General features: G+C 38.2%; 1 protein-coding gene across 1 annotated transcript; it reads left to right on the top strand.

The window, feature by feature from the left end:
- The first annotated feature begins 3,685 nt into the window (after positions 1-3,685).
- LOC111248163 (uncharacterized) lies at positions 3,686-9,222 on the top strand. The gene is made up of 3 exons (XM_022800014.2): positions 3,686-4,363; positions 8,404-8,611; positions 9,011-9,222. Exons 1-3 carry the CDS (start codon positions 3,741-3,743, stop codon positions 9,179-9,181), a joined length of 1,002 nt encoding a protein of 333 aa, XP_022655749.1. The 5' UTR covers positions 3,686-3,740; the 3' UTR covers positions 9,182-9,222.
- Positions 9,223-27,380: the final 18,158 nt, after the last annotated feature.

Raw genomic sequence — 27,380 nt, 5'->3', positions numbered from 1 at the left:
TGCTCTCGTCGATCGCACAAGACTCTGGAAGGAGTAGAAACAAACACCGCCTGGAATAAACAGGGTCTATTACGCGCAGGTCTTTCTGTGGCGACTGTTATTAATAGACCAAAAACGAAAACTTCCAATTACAGCTTCTAAGTAGACCACGTTCGTGCACAGCGGCTTAAGTTGGAGGCAAACGTTAACAAAGACATTGGAATGCGCTGTTTGTTAATCTATCCCTTTTAGGACTATATCAAGAGCTGTAACCATACTGACAAACAGTTCAGCTCACGAGTCTGTGTTAATAAATAAATAAATAAAGCGAATCATCTTTAGCGCATCTAGTACCTAGTATAGAAGTAGTTCAACAACAGGATTCATTTCAATGAACTTCGCAAAAGCCCGAGAGAGGTAACATTTTGTGGATTAAATTTAATAAATGCATCTCTCAACAAAACTCGATAACGAATCTTCAAGATAAGCTCGATTAGTTATAGTAAGGTATGACTTATCTGCTAATACGTTCTATTAGAGGTGACCATTATACATGATATGATCGAGGGCAAAAGCGAAATACTTTAATATTTCCATCAATTTTTGTATTTGACCTCTAGTTTCTGTTTATTTCATTTTCCGAAAAGAAAAATGGTTTACCACCGCACGACGATTTACGCAAGCTTTCCCGTTTTCGGTACATAAGCGTTATTCATTAGATTTAAAATGCGTCCTACGTTCTATCGTGGACTTGATGCCGTCTCTGGCAGCATATTATAGAATTAGGATACACCATGCATGTTCTTGTCTTGTGATCGAAATGCTTTTCACTATTGTATGTTAAATAGGCGTCTACGCAGAAGTTACATCAAAGACTTGAGATAGGATAAGTTGAACATTAGAAGCTTTTCTGCTGTAGGGTATGTGGACATGACTTGAATTTTTCACAGCAATCATTTTCTCTAATTTTGGTTTTTCGACCCCGAGGCCACGTAGCTTAGGAAATGTTCGATATTGTCGTAGCTTTTTACTTTGGAAACTTTTAGAATCTAATTTATTTAGCTGCTTGCAGACCTCAGCGTTTCGTGGTCGAACAGCCACCCTCTGTTGAACAGCTACGAGGGGAATTAAATGATTAGCATTATTCAGTATGCCTATTATTAATATTCGTAACTTATAAGGGTTTTATACAGTATCTACTAAAGAGAAAATCAAACATTTTAGACGTATAAGGGTCATTCCTATAGAAGTCGGATCGATTTTTTTTTTTTTTGCTTTCAGGAATACAACATTCAATACGTTTCGTTTGAAGCGAACTATTGATTACAGACTATCCAATTTATACATGGTATAGTCCCACAGCGAAGATTCTCATATGCGTTTAACAATCTATAGTAAATGCCAGATCTCAACACCTTCACACATCTTTTTAGGCGCAGGATAGACGCAGCTAGCTAGCTTACTATGCCCTAAATTTTAAAAAATTTTAAATTTCTTTTCCTTTTTTTACAGTTGCAACCTATAGGAGATATACTACTAACTCGGATAATAAGGTCGACCGTTTCGCTTGTATATATTCTTTTCAAGCTTTTAAGTAAACTAGCAAAGGGTTGGTTACCTAGCTTGGTAGCTTTGACGTGACAGAAACTAACAAGAGCTATTTAGCTTTATTTCAGATCGCATTTACGTTTGTTTATCGCTGCATTAATGGTGCAGTTATGATTTTTACAGGTCAAAGGCTCCAAATCGATATATATATATATATATATATATATATAAAGACATATTTACCCATTTTGGTACAGTTCCGCCTTTTTTTTTTCCGACTTTTTTTGTGAATGCTTTGCTTTGTAGTATCAAAGGTAGCTAGACATGTGATAAAACAAGCACAGTTCTTTGTTTTTTTCTGAGCTAACGGTGCAAACTATGATCCGTTTGGAACATTATGATAGGAAATCTATATGCTCGTGTATTAAACTTGTGTTTTGCTTTTTAGATTTTTTTTGAAAGCTACATAGTTTAGCTATTAAATGAAGCGCTCCTCTACTTCTGCTGCAAAACTAATGCTACTTTACTGTCAATAAATCTCTCCAAGGAAATCGATTATACGTCCGTGGCAACTTATATACTAACCGTTTAGGAGGTAACTATGTAACCTCAGTTCGCGGTTACCCAAAGGCCGTGGGGTACCGTACGCAAGCTTCGTAGCGGACATAGAAGCACAGGCAGATAGCTCGGCTGAAAACAGCGTCCGGCTCGCCATTGATGAGTTTCTAATTGCAAGGGCTCTAATGGGCGTAAGCAAACTACCCGTTTTAAAGGAAACATCTTTAATCCCTCTATTTTGCTTGTTTTTGCAAACAGGACACGTGTGTATGCGGATAATGCATACTGCGCTCAGTATATGTAACGGCTGACAGCACATACGCCGTGAGTCGTGCACATGTACTTATCTATGTAAAATGATAATGTCAATTGCATTTCGTCGTGCAGCTCGAATGTTATACTATAATTATTATTTAATCTGTTTCAATTGTTAGTATGGTCACGATCTTTACGGACCCTGCCGACAGAATGGTTGCATGAGTTACAGGGTCTGTTTAAGAAACTTCTTCATAAAATGTTCCATTTTTATCGTTGACCCTTCGTTATCTAGGCGTTCCAATCTAATAGACGACGATGCATGCGACTGGCGTGGGTTGTAATAGATTTTTCTTCGAGTCCGGCCGATAACCAGTCTCATCAAAGAACACCGACTCGCGTCTCCCGACCAAGCCCTGTCACGCGCTAACAAAAAATTCTTTGCCTCGCAAAACTAGTTTGTTTCGGCAAAGCCACGATATTTTTGGTAGGCGCATCGTAAGTGAAGATAGCAATAAGACCCTGCTACGTTCTCAACGAATGGTAGACTTTAAAGACCAGACCAAAAAGAAAAACGCCGTTTTTGACCTAAAAAAAAAAGCTGAATCTAATTAACGAGTTTTCTTAATTAGACGAAATCCATTTGTTCTGCGATCGTAATCATCAATGGTAATATCCAAAGGCGATACTCACCTTGCCGTTGGAAAATTATGCGGTAACAATCGAACGAATGTAGGCATGAGACTTCGAAGATGGTGCATTCCGTGACGTCTGTAAGCTATGACTTTTGCGAATTTTGCAATATAAGTCCAAGAAAGGCTTCCAATTTGTACCTAGATCACATTTTTGCCAAAGAGCTGGAACTAAAATGGAATCATAACCTTTATTTAACATAATAGATTATGGAACACGAACCTCGACTTGCAGTGTGTATAGGCTTGTCCTGGTAGCGTCGGGTTAGTGCGTGAATATTTTCCACAAAAAATGTTTCGTGTAAATTTTGGAAAATCCAGGCATAATGGCTTTCTTTATGTTATTAATGAAGATCCGGTTAATGTCAGTTAACTATCTAGTCTTCTAAAGGATAGTAACTATTCTAATTTCTAATAAACTTTCCTGTCTCTTAAGTAACGGCCAATATCGGCTCATATACCCACTATGCATGTACTCTTTCAGACTTAGTTTAAACGGAACCTTTGGAAACCTTTCAGCGAAATTTTAACGTTTAAAGTGCGATCATATATTGTTAAATTCCTAGTTTTTGTTTCCAAAATTACTTTTGAAAAGACATATACATATATATGAGGGACTTAGCTACGAGCGAATGCAATGAAAACAACCGGTATTGTATTACACTGAAATTGTGTGTTTTATTTATTTCCTAATGATTGATAACAACGATGCATATACTTACGCAATGTTTACTCTTAATCGCCGCAATCTTAGTCGGTAGTGAAAGTAACAGCTGGGGTTCGTGGGACTCCCGGGGCTGCGTAGCACGCTGCAAAAAACTCGAAGAGACTCGGCAGTGTCTGGGCCGCGACCCGTCCCCATGCTATGGCCCAATCCACCGATCAAGTTATGCGAATGTATGCTTGAGCCGATCGGTACCGGATTATAAATACCAACAGCTTCAGGAAGAGCTGTACGGTCTCGTACAACATCCGCTTTTAACACGCGTCCACGAAGACGGGCATCTTAAGTTGACGGTGCCTGAAGCTGTTAGGACACTACTTAAGAAGCGCGGTATCAAAATCGAAAATGGTTATTGGACGCGAAACTGGCAGCCACTCGTTGACGATGGCGGTGACTACCGTATACAGTCGACGCTCCACCTGCCCTATATTCGATCTTCCGACTACGGAATTTACGCGTTCGTGATGATGATCGAGAAGTACCAATTAGTTGCTACTCTTAAATCGGTGATGGTTATGTCGTCGGAGAATATCATTGACATAGCAAAAAATGAATCAACAAGCGCTTTGCCCTGCCTCTTAAACCCAGTCAACTGTTTCACCTACAGGTAAATAACTTACGTAAGGAGTAAGATGACTGCTTATAAAATGTCGCTATTCTTTTATATTTCAGCCGGGACCTTTGCGAATGAACAAGTTCACGAACCCCGACTCAGTGAAATAAGAGACTGAAGTGAGCACATTCAAGCCTCTAGCTGGAGATTAATATATAGCTTATAAACATTTATGCCAGGACCACCTCAACAGGTCTAGGACGAACCAGAACGTTTTGCTTAAGGTATTTCTATGAAATGTTAGCAGGTTAGATTTGAGACATGTTTTGGCTTCTTTACATTGTCAGTAACTCTTCCAAATTTACTCCAGGAAACTTCGCTTCGAGATAATGATGATTTATAAATGAAGAACGTAACATGCTCTGTATTCCCCCTTGTAACTACCAGGACGTCTTCACCGCAATATGTGGAACCTTTGTTCCAACCGTAACTGTTGGTAATTGGAGGTCGTAAGTGCACAAGTTTTCAGCGTAAAAACTCAAGCAAATCCTTGCCACAGATCCTTCAGATCGAGTTTAAACTCTTTACTATCCAACGGCGGAAAGCATCGAGAAAAAGATTTTGTGATGGTTAAATAATTTCGTGTCATTTGTTCACGAATCGTCTATTCGGTTATTGGACGGTTGGTTTATAGAATTGCGTTATAGATTTTGTTGCTTTTTAGTGGATTATTTTTTGTAACAAGTGCTCTTTCGCTTACCCAGTGGCTATGTGCTATGGTGAATTGCTCCTTCTGAGTTCTGACGACCATTCCATTTGACTTTTTGTCGCCTCCGCACCTGAACACAGCGGTACGTTTTTGGTACTTTTTGTAGTAGGTTCTAGTTCGGCCCTAGGTACTGGCTTATATTTTATTGAACTGTGGATTCTCAAGCAGCTTGAGGCCATAATAAGTCTTTCGAAGCGAGCTAATAGATTTGCAAAATCAATGGACGGTTCCGCGGCGAGCGAACTTGTCTCACCTGAACTCTACGCGTAAGACTGATCAATCTGGCAACCAAAATGACCTAACTAAACCACGGGTGTAATAGTGGTTGAAAAGGTTAAAACTAAGAAAGCTATTAAAAGATACAGCTGATGTATCTTTACCTAGCTCATGTTCTGATGTGCACATTGGGGCACGAAAGGTATTGACGTCACAGAAAAGTTCCGCAAACGTAGGCAAGAAAGAAATAGATGAATATTGGAAACCCTATTATTACGTTTCAGAAATTGTTAGATTGGGAATCACGCCCAAATAGCTGGCGAAACAAGTTCTACGGCTGTTCTCGAGATGAACTCTGACTGTATAGTCTAGTTCTATACACGCGAATATGACGTCGTGATATAAGCTGGAAGAATTGTCAAATGGTGGGCTCTGTATTAGTTCTAACGTAAACTTCCTCAAAGCTGTGTTACTAGTGTGATTAATCAAATTAACCGGATTGATTAAAGTCTTGTTAGATGATACGTAGGGCACCGTCACTAATTGTCCATGCTATTCCTAAAAGTAATGTCTTGTGAACCAAGAAAAAAAAATCGGCGCCAGATTTTTCTGTTGTCGTGTGATTCGTGTAACTACAAATCAGAGACGGTGTGGCATCCGAAGAGAGGTTTTGCATCAAAAGCTAAATGTTGAGTTATCACATCCAGAAACAATTATAACCTACCTACACAGACAATGTTTACCCCGCATCAAACTCTAGCTTTGTCAGTTCTTAAACCATCCTTGGTTACTTCGTTACAATCCGCCGTAGGAGCTAACGTTCAGCGGTTTTGTGATACAAGCAGAATTAAGCAACTTCTAGATCAAGTGACGTTGGCATCTGCAAGGCAAAATCGGATTGTCCTGCAAAGCGGTATTAAGTGGGCGTACTATACCGATAGCTATACCGACGTCGAATGAGATGCGTTCTTTAGGGGGCCTGAATCCTATAAGGATGAGGAAAGATACTAGAATGTGACTTGATCACTTTGTCCATCTATTTGCCGCTCAGCGACATTAGAAAGAAATCGATTCCGGCCAGACTGGAGCCTTTCTCTCAAATCAAAAAGTTTTTAGCTATCCAACGAGCAGTTAACGTATATTTTGTGTATACTGGGGTTCCACTAAGTTTTCAGATATGCTCATGAACCAATGGTGATTGATTGTGCTATCGTATAAATGACAATACTTTTCAGCACACCTGTACATGGAGCACCCTCGTTCATAATGGCGGTCTGCCAGCGTATCTGGAATCAGTATTTGTAGGATGACCTATTTCGTTGATGACCCATGCCGTGTGTGTCACGCTAATTTTTTAGCCGCAACAGACACTCCATCGAGCACTCCTTCCTCAACGTAATCGTCGGAATGCCCTCGCATTTAACCTTCCTTCAGGTCTTCAACAATTATACGTAGTTAATACGTGACATGATTGCTTTATCGGTTGATCACATACCCATTTGTTAGTACAACTACTGGATTATCTTCGCACGTACAATTTAAAGACGGTTTGTGCTAACACCTCAATTATCTACCGTGGCACTTGATAATATTAATAAGAGTGTGACATTATTTTCGGTCACGCTTCATGCATTGTGAGACTAGCGAGGCCACACGTACTTGGCCTCTACGAGTTAGGTACAGCTAATATGTACAAAAGTTTTGTACCGTTTGCATTTGTAGTGACGAAAACCAGTTGAACCTGAACTTGTTTCTTCTGTATATCTACAATTGTTAACTTTAAAGAGGTTGTTTTTGGTTTATGCTATCGGCTTATTATGCTTTCTTAATTTTCATTAGACATAACGTTTCTAGCTGTGCCATGTTTTGATAATTCTGCTTGTAAGTTACAATTGAGTTTTTCCCAGCCGTTTGCCACTTGTTAATAGATTTACAATATTTTTGGATGACCTAGTAGAGATTCTTGCCATAGGTTATTTCAGTAAACAAATGTGAAAGCTTACCGTATTTGGTAGTACACTAGGTAGAGCCATCTTGAATCTACCATTACTGCGTCTGTGACTACAGTTTAGAGTAGTTATCTACGTCTACAGCGGCCTCGAACAATAACTTATTCAGTTTGTATGGCTGGATCGGTTTTGTTCCGGCAACTCAGTATCAGAATATCGAACCCGAAAAATAGCTTTTTCCCTTTTTCCAGTTCACCTTAAATTTGACTTTTCACCACTCCTAAATAGTAGCTAATTTTGTACGTGGCGTTTTGACTAATAAGATCATATTATATATATCATACCGCAGCATTACATTGTCTAGGACGTGACTTCGGCGAAGGCGATGCAATTGTGCTACTTGAGAGTGTGTTGAGTTAAGCTATATATATATATATATATATATGAACATAGTCACCTATTCAGCATCGCATAGACTCGGCAGAGAGAACATGTTCTATCAGGAACCTGACAACAGTTTAACTATATACAACGTATTTGAAGTAACACTGAAGGCGCTGCATCGTCAAATTATCCAATAAACCATTATTGGGTGGATAGAGTTTTTATAAACTCTAGAGTTTTTATAAACTCTAAAAATATTAATAAATTACTATAATTACTAATTAAATAAAAAATCATAACGGAGCTAATCTTTTGAACACGACATTACGAGTGCTCCGAAAATTGCGATTATACAGAAGATGGCATTATCTTTTATCATACAAAGAATTATGTTTAGAAGACGGTGATATATTTTTAAAAATTCCAGTAATTGGAACTTTTAGAGAAACAAGAATCGAAACTAAGATTAGATATATTTTATTATACCTAAATTTCTAAGTCTATTTTGATTGAAAGCAAATTTAAGCTAAATAGAGGATTTTTAAATCATATATTTTTATATAAGAGATTTTTTTCTGTGAAGTTGTACGTCAAATCAAGATATGGTTAATTTAATGATACTGGGTTTTAAATAGTTTTATAAAGGAAGATTTGAAAGTAAAATTTATATTTCAAGAAAAATCTGTTCGTCACTTTCATTAAAATGCCAAAGTGTCCTTAAATAGAATACCTGATTTACGTATGAGTGTAATATTGTGTACATCTTTCAACGACAGCATATTATGGTATCGAGATGGAATCTTACAATCACATTTAAACAATTCGCGCGAGCTACGGATCACTGAAGTCGGGTGGACTTCAGCCATATGGACCTGCGCTGTCTTCGCTGAAGAACTTGAAGGCGAACTTAGCTTAACTAGCTATCAAGTACGCACGGTCTCATTTATCGTTTTCTTCCGCGATCTGTTGCTACCACAATATCAGGTGTGCAATGAATCAGGCAGGTCGTTTAATTGTATGTTCATTAAACGCAAGCTAAACATTACGCCGGTCGTAAAATTTTAAGGGTCAAGCTTACCAATAGCAAATTTCGCAGTCCGTTTAGTGTTCGGATCATCCTGATCGCCGAATTTTATCTTTAGAAACACTCCCGTGACGGATAATTGTTTTCTTCTAATGCATTCACTTCTGTTTTACTTACAACTAATTGACTGCATTACCTGAACATTTGTCCAACTAGCTCTTTCTACAGTTGAGATCACTTTCACATAATATACAAGACATTCGTTTCTCCTTTGTTAATTTATTGTCCACGGTAAATTATCGGGTAAGGCTGTGCGTTACAGTTTTCGTTTGCAATTCGGCCTTTATACGTAATTACAGATTGGCCTGATCGCGTTTGGCGGTGTTGTTGCTGTGAGTCTCTGCACTTGTGCACTTTGGCCCAGCGGCGAAGATGAGGAACCGATGTCCGATGAGATGTCAAGTCGTATTGAGAGGCAGTCCGGTGGTTCGCTGGTGGAGAGCCGCTTTGATACTTGGAGCTTTCTATAGATATTGTTCGTACCTGAACAAATTAAAACATGGGACATGGACGTTTGATGTGTTCTTTCTATAATTTGTCGACATAGAGAGATAGTTCTCCACGAAGCAATACTACATGTTCGGTAGCTGAAGAATACGCCGAAACCCAAGCAAACGTATAAAGCACAAGTTAATGCAATATGACTAAAACTGCGCCAGTTTGATCAATCGTCACCATAACTTCTTAACCCTCTCAACTTTTGCGGTTTTTGGGCGAGAAGGTGTGGCAGGCGATTTCTGCATGCCTCGACTGAAACGAGTTAACAACATTCTTTAAGAAATTGAAACTGACGGCAGAGGTATATGGCGAATGTATTTAAATTTCTCATCAAAATTTTCTCAATTTTTGCCGGTTGCTCTGGCACTGTTAATGCAAAAAAACGCCACCCTTTCCCTTCACTAGTTCCGACGAAGCGGCTTGTTGTAATCCTGGTAGCTGTTGACAGTAGAAACCCGAATCAATCATATTACCAGGTGACAGTAGCTCTTCATGCACGATTCCTCTCTACTCTTATCCGACAAAAACCATCGCTTTCCCGGGCGTCGATCTGGGTCTTGGCATACATTGTGAGGAACTCTTTATTTGCACGTTTTTTTTTGGCTCGATTTTGTTTCGTTTGCGTAGAGTTTCGCCCAATGGAAAAGCAAAAGATTTTACGTCCATTCGTGTGGCATCCACACATCGAGCTTCTTGATGCAGCTGGCCTACTCCAGCTGCTTCAAAAGCAGTTGCTGTTCAGCTCCTTAGTGATGTCACATTTCGATTTTGCTCAATTTTAGCAGCACTATCTTCAGTTTTGCTTGTAATTCGTCGATCACTGCGAAGATGATTTGTTTGTTGTAAAAGAAGAGATCGCGTGGCAGCAACTCAGAATGCACGACTCGTATCTCAGCAGATGCCTATTATCACCTACTTTGGCCTCAGCATCAGCTTTGCCACATCTTAGAAGCATCTTTCACATTGAAATTTTATCGAACAAAAGCGCCAGCCTTTAGCCCTGTTATTCGAATATCTGTAACAATGCATTTCTGATATCCTTGGAACTTGCGTCTTTGTCGAGATAAAACTATGAAATATGGCACATTCTTGCAGAAATACCATTTATCACCTCATCTCAGATTAGGTACTATAGGCTGGCGGTTTTAGTATATCTGTTGCTATCGAATATTGGCTCTAATGATACCAACATCGATCGACGCGATTCATATTATGTGAGGTGCGGGGCTTCGAAGTCACCTAGCTAAAAAAGATCGTCAATGCTTTTTCGGCCACCCAACATGATGTAATAGAATGTGGTATCGAAGTGAGTAGGAGGTAGGAAAACTAAATTTGGAAACAGAAATAAGTGTTTTATGTGTATAAGCACTGAGAACAGGAGCTAGCTGTTCTTAGTCGGCCAAGCACAGTTGTTCTTAAAAAGAAATATTACGATATTGAGCTTTGCATTTGTTCAATGAGCCGGTAGTAATTGTTTGTCGCAGTTCTGTCAGTTCTCCACAATCTTAATGTACTTGTCAATCAAGGTTCGTGTTCACCTTTGTAAATAGGCTTTGTAGGCTTTCAGAAGCAGGTTTTCTCTCCTCTCCTAGCGAAAGAGGTATATTAATTTGCCGCGTTGGACCACGTGCTGGATTAATCCTATTTCAGGGACATGCAGTTAATGAAAACGTCAATATGTTTCTCAATTACGATCACCTCTGTGGGCTGAATGATGTATAAACATGTATAATTTTATTTATAACAAGCAAGGGAACACTTCGTTTTCTACGACGAGAAACGTAATCACAACTTAATCTACTTATCGAACTTTATCATTCCAATTTTGCCGGGCTGCATGGATAATCATCAGCCCTTCGACTGGTTTATTGAGAGAAATATAAGCGATCACGTATAACCTATAACGTTAATTTTCACTTGTCAGTGACCTTTGGCTTCGCATAAAATGATCTGGGTTCCAGAGGCAGTAAGTAGCCACGTTGGGTATGCTCACGTTATTTTACTGCTTTCGAATCAGATATTTTTCTTTGAAGCTGAATCAAAAACGTAATAAAGGTAACTCCCCCCTTAGCGATATATACATAGGAAAGCGTAGAGCTTCCTTTGCTATTCGCTAAAATAGATAGAGGATAAAAAAGACTAGAGGAACCTTGACATGCTGAAGATAATACCTTAGACAGCAGCCAGAAGTGTGCAACATACGGTCTAAACGTGTAGATATCGTAAATGCTATTCGTAGTGCCTTTCTAAAAAAAATATTATTATTATTATTGAATTTGGTTATGCATGAAATATATGTGTTAGTAATTTTTTAGGTAATTTATTACTGTCAAAAAAAGCGTTCAAAGTGTTAACTTTGTTTACTTGTGTCCATAGCTAAAACAAAAATTCATATGCGAACCGTCATCGCGTCGGCCTAACGTTCCTTCTTTAGTTGTTTACTATATAACGAAAAACCAGTAGCGTCTACTGGCGGTTATATAGTTCGCGTTCAGTCTCCCGAAAGCAAGCTATTGCTATAGTATTTGTCCTGGCTATTTAAAAGGTAAATGACCGCTTTTTTCTTATCAGTCAACTTGCAGCGATGCACATACGTTATTTATACATGTAGATAGACAAAGGTATTGTCAATCTCATACGGAACATATTCGCTCCTTCTACTATTAAGGCAGATATTACTAGGTCCTTCAGTCCAAATTCAACAATTCGCGTAAGCGCATAGGAAAAGCTGTGAAAACAACGATTGGACGCTACGATCGTTTTTGTAAACGTAAATAGCGGAAACATGTATCGATGAACAAAGAAGCGAGTCGTGGTTCTCTACTCCGTTCTAAAAAGGAAATACCGTAACCTGTCTAGATAGCTTAAATGCCCAGATTAGCTGGTCGCCTTGTATGAAGCTCGTCAGCTCAGCGTCCGTAGCAGCCCAAACAGCCTTGAGGACTTCGCCTATGGTACCCATCGACCTTTTGCCTCAACGCCTTAACGAGAACAGAGCTCGAGTCTCTATGACTTGGCTGTTTCGAAAGCTGAACATAGTGGCTGGAACTAGCGCTAAAGCCCTTCAAGCGAAACTACGTACGAAACTTTTGTTTGTTCGATATTAGTGAAATATTTTGCTCATTGTGCCATAGAGATATAGCACATTTTCATGTCTATCATTTATCACATAATAAATATTTTCAAAATAACAATTCAGTTTAATAATTTGTAGCATACTAAGTTCGAGCAGCACGGGGTTATGTCGACCATACGTTTAGGCTTACCATACGAATTCAAAGTGGAACACACTGTGATCAGCGGGAATAATAATAAATGACGTTTCCTCTTCTTTATTTTTAGGCGAAATCATCTAAAACGACCCTGCAAGTATACAACCGATCCGTCCTTTATTATTTGATAGAGAAAAATTAACAATATAACAAAAAATGACTTAACGTGTGAATTTTTCACCGATACTATGTTACGTTTAACATGCACAAACAAAGCTCGTTTGCAACCCATTTTATTTTTTACCCAGTACCAAGATTTTCTATGCAATGCATACGATGTGTTGTTTAGCTCACGTTATCAGACCAAGGTCGGGTGATTCGTACTGGGCTAAAATTGCATTGAAATAATTATAATTACTAGCAAATATGGTGGTACTTGAACAGTTATACCTGGCTTTATCGTCAAGGGCGTCAAGTTCCAATACAGACAAGTTTCTCGAAATAGCTTTTATTTATTTAAAAAGAAAAACATACAACGCTATTGCTATTTACACAACTATTATAATACATAATATTTCAGAGAAACATTTTTTGTGTAAACTGTCTATGGTTCGAATAATAAAGGCATGTAAAATAGACGAGAGAAAAAAAAAGTACGAACAGCTTTTTTTTTTTTAAATCTCAAAAGGCTTCTACAAAACAATGTAACAACAGTACCAGCAATAATAATTTCCGCGAAATACAACAATACGCGTACATATTTACAAATTCAGGATGTAACATTTGAGGATAAACTTTGTAAAACTATTACTTGTAAGAGAAGACCAATTCATTTTGGAAACAAGCAACCGACCGCTTTTGTAGTCAAAGCTGAAAGCAGTTGGTATACAGGCGCCGGACAAAACATCAAGTTCGTATACTTCCTTTTTCTCTGCCCGAAATTGATGGTCTACGTTTTGGCGGTTTTCGTGTAGCTTCTGAAAGAACGAAGAAGAACGTTCATGAAGCAAACCTGAAAATCTTTACAACTAAAGTTTAGCTTTAAAAGATTCGAAGATTAATCAAAATGGCTCAAAAATTATTTTATACACTTGGGTTTTTGATAGAAAAATTAGCAGCAGAAAAACACGTTTTAGTTTTTGAAGCTTTTGGCCTTTGGGAGCTTTGACATATCTGGGACCTTTGACCTGTTACCACCCGAACACTTGATTCCATAGGAATATAACGTGTCAAAGATGAGTTTACGCCTTCTAATATCGTTCACACACGGCTATGAATAGAAAGCTGTACACGGATTAAAGAAATAATAATAAGGGAAAGTGGTTTAGATTCCGAACTTATATTATAACTTATATATAATATAACATAACAGAACGTCTTAAGACGTGTGAAAAATTGTTGTTTTTGGTTTAGATCTAGTATTATAATCAACTCGTAAAAGCTCCATTTCAGATTGCGTACCCTCTATATATGCAAATTTCAAAGTGAACGGCACGCAAATACTTGTAGAGAATAAACAATAGATCCACCTTATGTCTTCCCGTTAAATAGGTTCATTTACCTTTATTTTTTTTACCAAAGTTTTTTTATTTCTCTATGCATTTTTGTGTGTTTTAGACGCTCCCGATAGTTCTCTACCGGGTCAAAATTTCAAAATTGATAAATTCAAACTTAGCAGAGTTATACATATATATATATATATATATTCCAGAGAAGTTAGGACACATTTCGGTGATCTTTCCTGCATAGCGGGAATATGTTCGATACAATGGAGACAGCCAGTTACTTCTAAAGCAAAATCATAAATCCATCTCGGCGGAGGAAGCTGGTCGCGGACTAGCCCCTGCCGAGACTATAAACTTCTCTAGTAGTTTGGCATCGATAGTGTACGCTGCTGCTAGGCTCTGTATGGCCTACGGAAAATCCAAAAGAGACTAGCACGAGGCAAATTGAAAAATCCATTTCAACTATTCTGAGACTTTGACTAGAGCCTATTCGAAACTATTTAGATAAACCATAATTAATCTGAGTTTTTTTTTGACCTTTCAGGCGTTTGGAAATTCCGACCTGCTGTTAGCGTGAAGTTCGATTCCGTCAGATATTTTGACGCCTAAACCGAATTCAACGAGGAATGTTTATATACCTATGCATTTCAAAGGCATACAAAAATACAACTTTTACCAATTTTAAGGCTAACAAATGAACCGCACAACGTTACCGTTGTAGCCATCTAGCTTAGCGCGGCATAATGAAGTACGTTCGCGAACCAATTGAAATCTACATTAGACTCATAAAAAAAAAACAAGACATATTCCCGCGTCGATGCATTACACTGATTCTAAGCGCCAAATCGTAGCGGTAAAATCACATCTATACAGATCTGATTTTCACACGCACACACACCTCGGATAAACCGTCTGAGACAGACTAATTTAACTCGCTGTTATATACGATCCGAGGGAGCAAACTTGAAGAAGCGCGGCGATATCGTCTGCAGCTGAGGGCGTTTCAGAGTCTCCATACGTTAGTAGCACGAATAATCAGTAACAGTTAGTTATAAAAGAAAATTATTTCAACCACTATATATATATATAGGTCGCTGGCGTTAGATCGAATAATCTACTTGCTGCTATTCGGTTCATTCGTTTACGAAAATTTGTCGTTCGATGTGATCAATGCGCCAATAGTGAGAAAGCCAACTATGATACGATTACAGCATCCATTTTGCGTGCACGGTATAATGTGTTTTGTCACGTAGTGATGATGATGATGATGTCTGTAAGCTTATGGCAACAATGCTTCTTGCAACTGCTCGCTATCCGAGTGGACGGTCAATCGATCGATCGCTCGCTCGCTCGACTAGGCAACGGAAGGTCGCGTTTCGTGGTGCAGATTCGGCCTGGCCGAAGTGTTAGATAGGTCGTCACAGCATAGCCTCCATCCAGTCAAATTTAGACAGCGAAATTTAACTTTTCCCTCAGACTTGGTTACGTGCCAAAAGCGCGGCATGTTCATTCGTATGGGCTACGGCAACTATTAAACGAACAGCAAATGAGCATAGAAGAAGGACTGAAATCATTGTTTTCCACATCGTGCCGCAATTTACATTAATTACTAAACGCGATTGTATTAGAAACCCATTTTCTATGATGTGCTGTTGTGGAATATGTGTATCTCACAGTACTTCATCTGCTGTCTAATCGGATCTATGAAATAGTTGAAAATAGAACGGCAACCGTCGATTTAAATAAACCCATTGTCCTATGAAAATTGTCGTACATTGATACCAACAATAATGTTACGAAACGGTTGGTACATTTCGCTTCTTTTCGATTGTTCGAAATATTAACATCAGCTAAATGGTCACCTAACGAATCGATCGTTTCGTGTTTTTATAGCACCGAATGTCTGTTTCAATGTGTAATTTTTTTACATTCACAGGCGCTCACTTGCGCAATAGTTGTTGTTACAACAAAATAGGCATCGTAACGGGCCCAAAATGCAGTGACAATTTCTTTTTAAGGAAGGAACAACGTCGTCGAGCGCCGGATTACCGGAGTAAATAATCGTTTCCGTACATTGCATCGATGGAAATACGAGACTTGGCCTAATTTTTAATTTCGTATTAACACAGCTAAACAATTACCCGAGATGCAGCTAAAAGGTCGTCACCATTTACAACTCAATTAAAATTGTCCAACTAATAACTTTATCTAGAAACGATAGATAAGCGACAGACGTCTTAGGTGCGGATAGTCCCAGCAGGTTATGTATTATCATTGTTCCCCGTAGAGAAGCATCATTTCTAGTGTATGTACATAGGCAACAAGTGTGTGATTGGACAGATTAGTTTATTTGCGAAAATGCATACCTGCTTCCAGAACACGCGTGTGCGACTGGTAGCGATTGGTAATAATGATAATCTAAAGGTGTACATATGTAGATGTTTTGCTTGTCCTGAATTCGGTGAAGAAGCACCAGCGTACAGACAGCATGTCTATGAGAAATAGGCTGCACGGCAAAAGTATGAAAAGCTTCTCCATGCGCCAATGTAAACAGAGAAAAATCTTCTGCGCCTCTACTAACCAGTGAAGAAAAGTCGAAGCCAATACTTGAAAATTTCACTGTGACAAATTTGAGCAAAGGCGTTCATGGATACAAGAATGGATGTGTGATGGAAGTTCGGAGAGGTAAGCCTCAAGGTGTTTCGCATTTCGACCGGGTGACAGGCTAAACCCTAGACACGGCTCGGGACTAACTATGTGTCGAATTCTTAGGGACGTTCTTTTAGCTTGGTCGACTCCCAGCAAATCGTCAGAGAGCTCATGGTCCAGTGAGATTTCCACCCGATTTTGGCAGCGTTTAGGCTAAGATCAATTAGACGGACAGCATAACCAATGACTTAAACTAAAAAAAAACGCGTTGACACTGCATTAATCCGTTTCGCTGAAAATTTGTCCAATCCGTTAAAGGGCCTTTTTGTGAAAAAGGGCCCACAGTGGCTGACAGTTGCAGCTCTGCAGTCTGCCATCTTTCCGTTAGATGTTATCAAAAAGTATGTGCAAATAAAGAGAAGAAAAAAAACCTTTTGCGAAAAGATCTGTGCTTGTTGACGTTTGTCTTCCTTTCATCTAACGCTGGAAATTTCCTAATTTCACATTATTTTCGTCACAAAGGTATTTCGTCAGACTATCTGGGCGTCTAACATATTCTGAAACTGCGAATCGGCAACAAATTATGTATATACGGGTGAATAGGATCAATTGGAGCATTACATATGTTTGTTGCTTTACATATAAATAAAAATCAACAGGATTTGTGTAGAAAAATGACGGCCTTAGAAAATACATTCAAAGCTGTTTCTTCTCATACCGTCGTGTGTAGCGATCGAGGCATATTTCAGGCCAGATATACATTAGAGGCGTAGAACGTAATGCAAAAACTGCAGGCTAAAATATAGCAACATTTAAAAGTTTCGATCACCAATAAGGTCTTTACTTAGTAGATTAGAAAGCTATGGGTAGATGTCTAAGTAAGTATAACCAATTATTTAAGACGAAAGACTTCAATCGATCCACTTTCATTGAACATTTATCTGCTCATGATACTCATGACATGAAATAAATGGTAATCTTTAATAGAATTTCAAGAAGAATATCAACGGCTGCTGCAACAATGTAATCAGGTGACGGTCCTCACCTGGCTTCAAATGCAGCCCATCAGATATACCTGAGTTTAGTAGGCAAATACATTACCCACTGCGGTGCCATTCGACCGTTTCATCGTCCTAAACCACTTTGCAGTTTCATCTATAAATCTGGTAAGTTGATACTCAAAAAACAGTCACTCTTTCCCTTACCAAGTGATTAATTAACTGGTCATTCCGACAGCAAGAATCTTTATTAATATACGCCTATACTTATCATCATCACGCAGGCTAGAGAGCGGTAAATATAACGAAGGGGGTTACGCAAAACCTACGCGAATTAGATGTTGTTACTACACAAGCCTGAGCTGACAAAGACAGTCCGTGATAATAGGAGGCTTACCATTGACAGTCCTGGCGATTTAATTACATCCTCTATGCGAATGACATAAGTACTAGTGAGTAATAACGGATGATGATAGTGATGCACCGGCCGTAACATAACTCTTAAATGTATCCCGTACCTAGTTAGAACATTTATATTTAAAAATAACACCAACCATTTATAGTTTACTATCTATTTCTATTGATAATATGTGTTAATAAATCAATTGAACAGCTCTAATGTTGTTGTGGTAAATAAGTTGCTTTGTAACGGGCTAGGTCGTGTTGCTATGAAGGTTTTGAAGGCACCCCTATGTGAGCAAATGGTGTTTTCAGATTCTGGATGTATTGGTTCTTGGATGGCGTAGGACAATGAGTCAGGCTGATTTTTTTCACACATAGTTGAAGTTCTGGGAGGGTATTAGTCCACTATCTTTTCCAGGCGTTTACCGAAGAGTATCGTTTATCCTTTTTGAGTTTAGTCTAGACTTTAATTAAGTATGTCGTCTTCTTAAATCAAACAGTACATATTATTGGCGCCGTTAGAGCTATACAACAGTCATTCACAACCCATACGACCTTTTTAAGTAGGGCTTTTATAAAAACACTGAGCATGACGACGGTCACTAACTTAAATGCCATGAAGTATAACATAATTACATAAAAACATTTATTTATTTGTGTTACATATATATATATATATATATATCGTTGAAGCGCTAAAGACCTACCAGCTCGAAATATCTAGAAGGAGCAAAATGCCTTTTCGATCTAAACTTATCGGAAGCCTATCGCTCTGTTTGATGTAAACCTTCCTCGGATCCTTCGAAAGACCACGGAAACTCTCAAGTTCAGGCTATTAAAGAAGTTGATGATACTCGGTGGGGTTTGGGTCGCTCAAGTATGTCTCATTTCACCCCAAACACCTTACATTCATATCTACAGATATGAATTAGACAAAGACTACATATTTCAAGCTGCTTACCCCTTCATTATTAGCGGTGATATTGACTTCGACATATAAACAAATGTATTAATACCTAATTAGGGAATTGAGTTGAGATCAGTATGTTATAATTGGTGATGCAATTATCGAACAAATAGGGAGCCATTTCAAAAGGAAGTTGTTCTAGTTAGTAATAATTTAATATTGCATATAGACTCTGTTGATTTAACTGTATATTAAATAATCGTCGAGTTTACGTGGAAGTCAATTTGACTGAATTGTGAAATCATTTGTCCCATTGTCGCACTGCACTGCCTTTTCATTCCATTTTTTTCTTTTCATTAACAAGTCACTTTTAAAAAGAATCGAGCTGAAGAGATGGCTATCCTGGACTACCTGTACGTCTGGATATGAAGTTACTGTCCAAGATGTTCAATAAAATACAAGTATATGTTTGTTTCAAGTTAAACAGTCTTGGTTATAGGACGCTACCCAACTCAACAGGGTTTGTTATCGCGGTGCCTTTGTGTGCCGTACCGTTAGGATTTCTAACTTAGATCAATCTGCACTGTTGCTTTGTACCGTTTCTAACTGCACAGTACCGCATAGAACACTGCTGGAAATAGCTAAAAAATAGTAAATAAACCTGCTGAATGTTTTTCAACTTTTCATCCTACTGTTCGGTTTATACTACTGAAAAACTGTGTATGTATGTATTTTTACGGAAGTTTTTTTATTCGCGATTGCTTAGTTTAGTACTAAATTTACGTTTTGCTAAACAAAATTAACTTTCCCATAATGTCAAACCTGACGTCTCTGAGACGTTCGAAACATAACAGATCTAGCAAGCGAAGCCATCACAGTAAGCTGACTTAGGAAACCTGGGTCATCGTAAAACGTCTATTATACAGTTTATACATACACATGTATACATACGACATAGATATCTATTTGCCAGAGGCTGCATACCGCGTACGGAGATTCCTCTATTCGCTTTTTTGAAACTGATCGACTGAAAAAGGAGCGTCTGCGCAATTTCGTGAATTTTTATGCTGTTCACAAAATATATTATTATCACACATACACACACATAATTGTGTATGTGTGGTAATAATATATAATATAAAATAATTGAAATACCTAACTGAAGTAAATCCTAAGCATTATGCTGTTGAATAACTGCGGAGATAAGAGCTTTTTTTACGAGACTTTGCGATGTTTTATAGTTTTCGCGATATCCGTGGAGGTTAAGAACCATTTGTAATTAACGCTTTTTATAGTCCAACAGAACCTTCGTGCCTTTTTGTTCAAAATCTCTTAAGTGTAAATGGTAAACTTGAAAAGATATCATTTTTGTAACACGAGGAGCATAAACAGAGCATATGCGAAACATTTTTTATATTTTATCTGCAAAGAAGCCACGCTATAGATTCTTAGTGTGTTTTTTGTTATTTACAGACAATGATGAAGCAATAGTTAAAAACTAAGATAGCTAAAAGTCACAGATAACAGCGTAAAGGCCGTTCCATGCAAGTTAAAGACCTAATATTCGAATTGTGCTCGCATAGTTGAAAACCTCTTCCGTTTCTTTTTTAATCTAGACTATTTTGCGTCATTTTGCGTTAATTTGTGTTAGATGAAAATCCGGGGCCAAATCAATATTACCCTAATTCCCTACCCTAATTCACATACAGACTCACCCAGTGTTCATGAACTCTTTGCTCTGAACTTAGCAAGTTCATAGACTTTAACCGAAAAACTTCATATCTGCTTAGCAAAACAGTGGATACGCATTCTACACGTCTTTGACGATAATACCCAGTGTTGCAATACTGCTTGTCTACGTGTATTAATAATGTGTTTATGAATGTGGTTTTTTAATACTAAAGTTGATCAGTCACATTTTAACTAGGTAAAGCAGGCAGCTATATAGATACACAGTCAACAAAGTGAACGCTGCGTTCTTTCATTGTATGGAAACTAACTTGAGAGAGCACCCTAGAGCAAGACGATGACTAGCCTAAATGGAGAACCACAAAAAGGTTTTATCGAAAAAGATCTTACTTTTTACCTTTACGTCATCTTACAAAAACGGTGCTCGACATGTGTATGCACTTCGCGCTTTTAAGATTTTTAAATCGTAGTAGTAGTAGTAGTGGTAGTAGTAGTAGTAGTAGTAGTAGTAGTAGTAGTGGTAGTAGTAGTAGTGGTAGTAGTAGTAATGGTAGTAGTAGTAGTGGTAGTAGTAGTAGTGGTAGTAGTAGTAGTAGTGGTAGTAGTAGTAGTAGTAGTAGTAGTAGTAGTAGTGGTAGTGGTAGTAGTAATAGTAGTAGATGATGATTAGATATCAGTTTAGCTGTGGTATAAAGGTTCTAGTGTCTAACCGGCATGTTGTCGGTCTCTGGCCAACTCTATATTCCTGAAACAATGAACCCCAAAAGCGGCCAGTTGACTGTTACCGGGAAAGCTACCGGGCATATTACTGGCAGAGGCAAACCACACCCATTACCAAGCAACCCTGAGTGTCGCTAGCGGCATCAGGACATGATTCACGCCGAACTAAGAAAAGGAAGAATAGGTCCCGCCGCAAAGGGCCTAGGTTTTCGCAAGGAAATTTCGGGGTAAAGACTAAACGAAAGCGAAGGCGAGAAATAAACGGATGCGTATCGTATAAAGTCGCTAAATTTAGGTCGTAAAGGCTTTAGGTCGGAAAGGCTTTCTAGCTTTACTACGACTCGACGTAGATAGAACTGCGACGCAGCCAGTATCGTAGGAGCACTAAGGTGACGGCGCGCAGTCACGAAGATAATGGCTGTCCGGGAGGCATTGCGACAAGGATGGAAATTCAGTGGGAGTAGCGAAGAGCGCAGCTTCACGCAGGACACTGGTGTGCTACACGCGGGCAGAAGCTGGTAGCGGGAGCCGAATATAACGGCCAAGAATATAAATAATAAATAACTGTTAGCTTGGACGTGGCTAGGATATAAAAAACCAACTAACCAGAGTCCTATATTGTCAGTCTGCAACCAGCCGCCTGGCCCTTCACAATAGTATACATTAAGCGTGAAATGGGCTGTATTAGTGCTTTTTCCAAAACAAAGCGAACAAACATAGCCTTATGTGTCTTTATATTGGTGCAGATAAATGGCAGCCTCATCAGTAGTTAGGTTGCTTGGTAAGATGTGACGCATTCGAACATCTAGTTTTTTGCTTGTATGGGTGTACGCACTTATCAGGACTCCCTTGTGCGAGGCTACGTGAAACTATTCATGGGTTCCTCAAGAAAGTGCTAACTGATCGGATGAATCTAAGGCTGACCACAAAAATCGTATTAGGAAATGAAAAGCAGCTGCTTTTTTATTCCAGACATAAATTCCAAACCGGAACGTTTAATAATTAGAATGTACTATCTATACATTTTCGTACCCGATATCTAACCCGTATTGTTTAGCTGAATTTTCAACAAGTAAAACTACTCAGTTTGCTCGTCCGAATAATCGCATTCGCTGAACAATAGGTACGAAATTACTTATTCCTTATTTCAGAGCAAAAGACCCTATTTGACAAATAGGTTGAAAGAGCACGAAATTTCATTGCGGTTCAGAAGAAAACTCACGCATATGATCTGATTCTATGTGTGCAGAGTTCTTGATTTATTGATCTATCAAGACTTGCACTTACGAATGAGCAGACGGTCAATCGGTAAACTCAAAGAAAAAAAAATATCCGATTTATAAATAGCGCTGATTTTCCAAAACTCATCCAACAACGTTCATACGGGATTGCTTACGTCGAACATATTCATCGTTTTTAACGCATCGATTGGACCTGACCCGTGCCCAATTGCTTGACAGGTTTTTTTAGGTAGTATTTCCGTTTTCAATAGTCATTGAGACATGTCTTTCTTCCGATACTTTAACCTTTACGATAGCAAAGTGTTCCAGATTTTGTTCGGAAATAACGTGATTTTATTTGCGTCAAGACAATTCAATAGCTATGCGCTTGTGCCTCGCTGTTTCAGACTATTTTTTTGACTATCTACTTAGACTTTACGGAAAAAATATCCGATAACAAACAAAATACTTTGGTCATTTTAGCAAATGAACCAATTGCCTCATTTCTATCGCTGGTTATTATCTGTTTTTTAATCATATGTATATTTATGATTCGTAGGGTTTATCCTTTACAAGAACACTGCGTACGATTTCTTGCACTGTAGTTACATTAATTGTTTACGGTGTTATTGCTAATATTTTTTTAAAATTCGATATATTATTGCCATATAATAGTAGTTTGAAGGCGCACGAACTGTCTCGTCAAAAACGCTTTGTCAGGGTTACTTATGGCGATATTGCGTATGGCAAGCGTAAAGCCTTAACGGCAGAGATTACGCAAATTATAGGAATCGAAACCTAAACAAAGAACAGAGGAAAGAGTAAGGGATGAGACGAAACAAAACAGCATTCGTTGCTAGCCTTGTTGATCCCAAAAAAGTGAACACAATAGAGTTGTACGCTGAGCTGACGCACCAGCCATGAATGAAGTATTTCTAATCAATATGCATGAAACCATCGGTATGACTGCAGGTAGATGTTACTTTTCCCGTAAGATCCCCTCTACATGGAACGTTACGTGTAACGAGCTCTTCTCTGTTTAGATTTACACATGTTAGAAATTGTTGGCCTTTAATCTCTCCAGAGGTGATCAGGTTTATGTAGAAAATAAGCACAGATTTTAGTTATAAAATATTTGCAGTCCGATTAATGAACCGCGGTTCTGCTTTCTTCGAAGATCGAAAGAAAAATGGGTCTAGTGCGCCCATAAAATTTCTAGGTTCTGCTCGCAAGCGCGTTTTTAGCACGTAAATGACCCCAGTTATTGTGAGAGCAAATCACCTGTGCAGCAGATCTACGTAAAATCAAAATAGGAGACTTTGTTCGCTTAGTTTCTGTTTCTTTGAAAAATCACGTGTTTCTCGTTTATTAGTTTGGCAACTATGAAATACCGATGCCCAGCAATTCTCTCCTAACATACTAGCTAAAAGTTTCAACTTTTACCTTCAGTTCGGTCGTTAACTAGTCTTCCACACGGCCGGTCACCGGCACGGAACGAAGTATATCTACGTTCTGTTTCAGCACTAGATGAAATCATGTGTATTCAAATTTAACACCCAAATGCAAACACCGCTCCACCTACACTTCTGTAGCATAAGCAGCAGCACCAACGTGGCTAAAGTTCGCAATCAGCGCCCTTTTAAACGTTAATCACAGAAAAAAAAAACGTGCATTTCTTTATAATATATAGCACAGTTTGTGCCACATAAAGAAAAAAACCCAACTAAACAATTTTAGATAAAATAACAATTTTGATTCACATGATGACCCTCTAGTAACAGCTAGATAGATATGGCTAGATTAACTGTCTGTGTTTTTCAAAGGGGACATCGGGAAGGGTATTTTTTAAGAAAAAAAATTAAAATCCGATAAGATTTGAATCTAACATGAGATTACACTGAAGCAGACGAAATGATCCTTTTATATATCTTGCGTGCTTATATCGATATCCGACGATACTCGAAAACGAGAAACGATTGATTATTATTATTCTTTTAAATCATTAAAAAAATTAAATAAGTAGTTAAAAAATAATATTAATTATAACGATTGAAAAAAATAAAGTAATAGTATAATTTAGCGCACCCTGAGCAGTTAGATTTCAGGGAAATTTCGCTATCAGGTAGAATCTCATCAGAGTGGAATCGATGCTGTCAGACGCCGTAAAAACAGCAGGTAGAGCAGGAAAGAAAGCTGTAGGCTACTGGCGAGTTTGTTAGCAGAAATGAGCCTGTTTTCCACGAATCGAGAATTCTGACCATTATAGTTGGAGAGATTTCGACGCACTTCATTTTCAACATGAAAGCTTAAGGAGTCAGGCAGCGTTAAGGATGACAGTAGCCTGCTTCCGGTCAGGACCAAGTCGACAGACATTCAAGCTAGTGCGGAGTTCTCCTTATTACACTAAGATATTTTTGCATACTACAAAACTTAAAAGCTATCTACAAATATCTAGAATTACTGACATCTGTATATAAACGGGATTTTTTTAACCATCACGACGCTGTGGGCCTACCTAACATCGCAAATTTATGTTTATCGTATTTGTCTTATGCGTCACACAAATGTCACATGACTTGTTATAATTAACAACTTTTTTTTACTGATTTTATTTTCCCATTAATTGGTTTGATGCACAGGGTAAACTAAACACACAATAGGAGCCTATGAAGCAGCTATGAGGCTTATATCCTGTATGATTTGCGTACTAGCAACGACTTGGCAGCTTCCCCTTCGTCCATTTGAGAAACTCAGTTTTCACAGTGTTGTTATATATGCATAAGTGGCGCATTGCAATGCGTATTTACTATAAAATACAACATTCGCTTATAAAGTTAACTTGCTTCTGGCAATAGTAAACTTTTGTAAACCAAAAAAAAATTAAACTGACCGTTAGCTAAGCAACAAGCAAAATTTCTGCTGACCAGTGATCACGCATCTCCGTTATCCAGAGTATTGCTATCTGCTTTCCGCTTTTAGATAAAATAGTTTCGCCAATATCTCGGGGCATAATAAACATAAGTGTTGCTTGTTCTTCCCTCCCATCTAGTATTATCGTATCGTTGTAAATTTCGATTAACTCGAACTTTGCACACTTCCAACAGAATGTAGAAACCATTAACTAAGTACATGTAAAAGATGGCGAAATGCGTAAAATGTGTGCAATATTTGTTCCAACTCTCTTATTCGACATTTTGTAGAGACTGACGTAGCAGACTGTCACATATGCTCATATATTTAACCGCTGATGTTACATAGCTACAAATGATTTGTAGGCTCGTATACAGAGCAAATAAACTCATATTTATTAAACGGTCTACGCCATTTCAACATTCGCACCTCAAGACATCTGACACACATTGGAAATAATCGGTATTTGTTCTTGCTTTAAACTCCAACTTTTACGAGGTAACTTATTGCCAATAGAGCTAGCATAAAAGAAGCTAGGCCAAATAAACAGCTTGAGCAGAGATGATATATTACAGAAGTGTATTTATCCTACTTGTTCTAGTAATTTTACTGCTAGAGTATTTCCTGTTTTCTTTTCGAAAAATTCTGCTTAATATACTGAACTACATTGACGCCCGTGTGTTGTGTAATCTCCTTTTTTATGACTGTAGTAGCAATCAAACCCACACGTCGTATGATCCTTATAAACACTTCGATAAAAATGTCCTTTCTAATTAAAGGCGTGATTTTATTCCAGGCTAGATTCTTGTATGTTTCATAAAAATCAGCTTATTGGATTATAAAGATCAAGGAGCTCAAAATTACACCCAAGAATTGTCCATGTAAATATCATTTGTAACAAAAATTTAGAAAATCAGGTAGGAAACTGTTCAGGGCTTTACGATTGCGCTATTAGCAGCAAATTATTATATGGGTTTAGCTTCTATCCGTGTTTGCGAAAGTGTGATCAACAATCATGATGTTTGGTAAACAGATTGGCTTTTTAACAATAATTCCCGAGAAAATTCTGCTACAAAGAAGCACAGAGTAAAATAAAGCAGACATACCCAAACGTCAACGCATAGTTCTCAGTTACGTTCAAATCTTCTACGTATATTCACACTAGCATTCATCAAACTATTATGGTACTACACCATATACAGAGATAACTCACTAGAGATATACTCTAGTGAGTATATCACTCGAGGACGGAAAAAATGAGCTATGCAGAGATAACAGAACAAAACAGATAGTCGCTTGGTAAAAAGGTAATTGCGAAATTATTTATTTTATTTAAAAAAAATGTTAGTTCAGTTTTCAAACCCTTTTCGAGGCTTTTGCGAGAGACGCTGGCTAATTATTTAGCAACAATTTCACGGTTACAAGCGAACGATCAAACGACTTATTTTTGTCATAGCCCCTGTTTCCTCCGCTTGTGGGGGTGCTTTAAACGACCGATTTTTTTTCTATATATTCTAAGTACGTTTAGTAGTTGCCCGTAGATTTATATTTACTACACAACACATTATCGTTATGGGATGGCATCATGTAAACGTTACAACGTTTATGTCTTCTTTAACTTGCATACGTTGTGCTAGATTTTGCACAACTTGCGTCTAGATAGAAACCCATCTGAAAAGTTTTCCACCTGCCCAGTCCCCTTCATTCAGATACATAAATACATAGCTGCTTTGACAAAGGTCAAGTTACGCACAGGCTCGCTGAAAAAAGGCAATTGTTCGATGTTATTCCGCACACAGTTGATATTTGCTTACCGTTTAAGAGATCTGGAACGGGTCGTTGACGATGTTTGAAATTTTATAGGTACCAAGGGAAGGTGTACTTTTTAGTTCACAATCAGTTTCTCACAACTTATAACGGCTATTGCGCTTTTCAAATCCTCCATTTACACGAATTGTT

Source organism: Varroa destructor, unplaced genomic scaffold, assembly GCF_002443255.2.
Source record: "Varroa destructor unplaced genomic scaffold, Vdes_3.0 BEIS01000003.1, whole genome shotgun sequence".
NCBI lineage: Eukaryota > Metazoa > Arthropoda > Arachnida > Mesostigmata > Varroidae > Varroa > Varroa destructor.
This window is presented reverse-complemented; position numbering and strand designations above follow the sequence as displayed.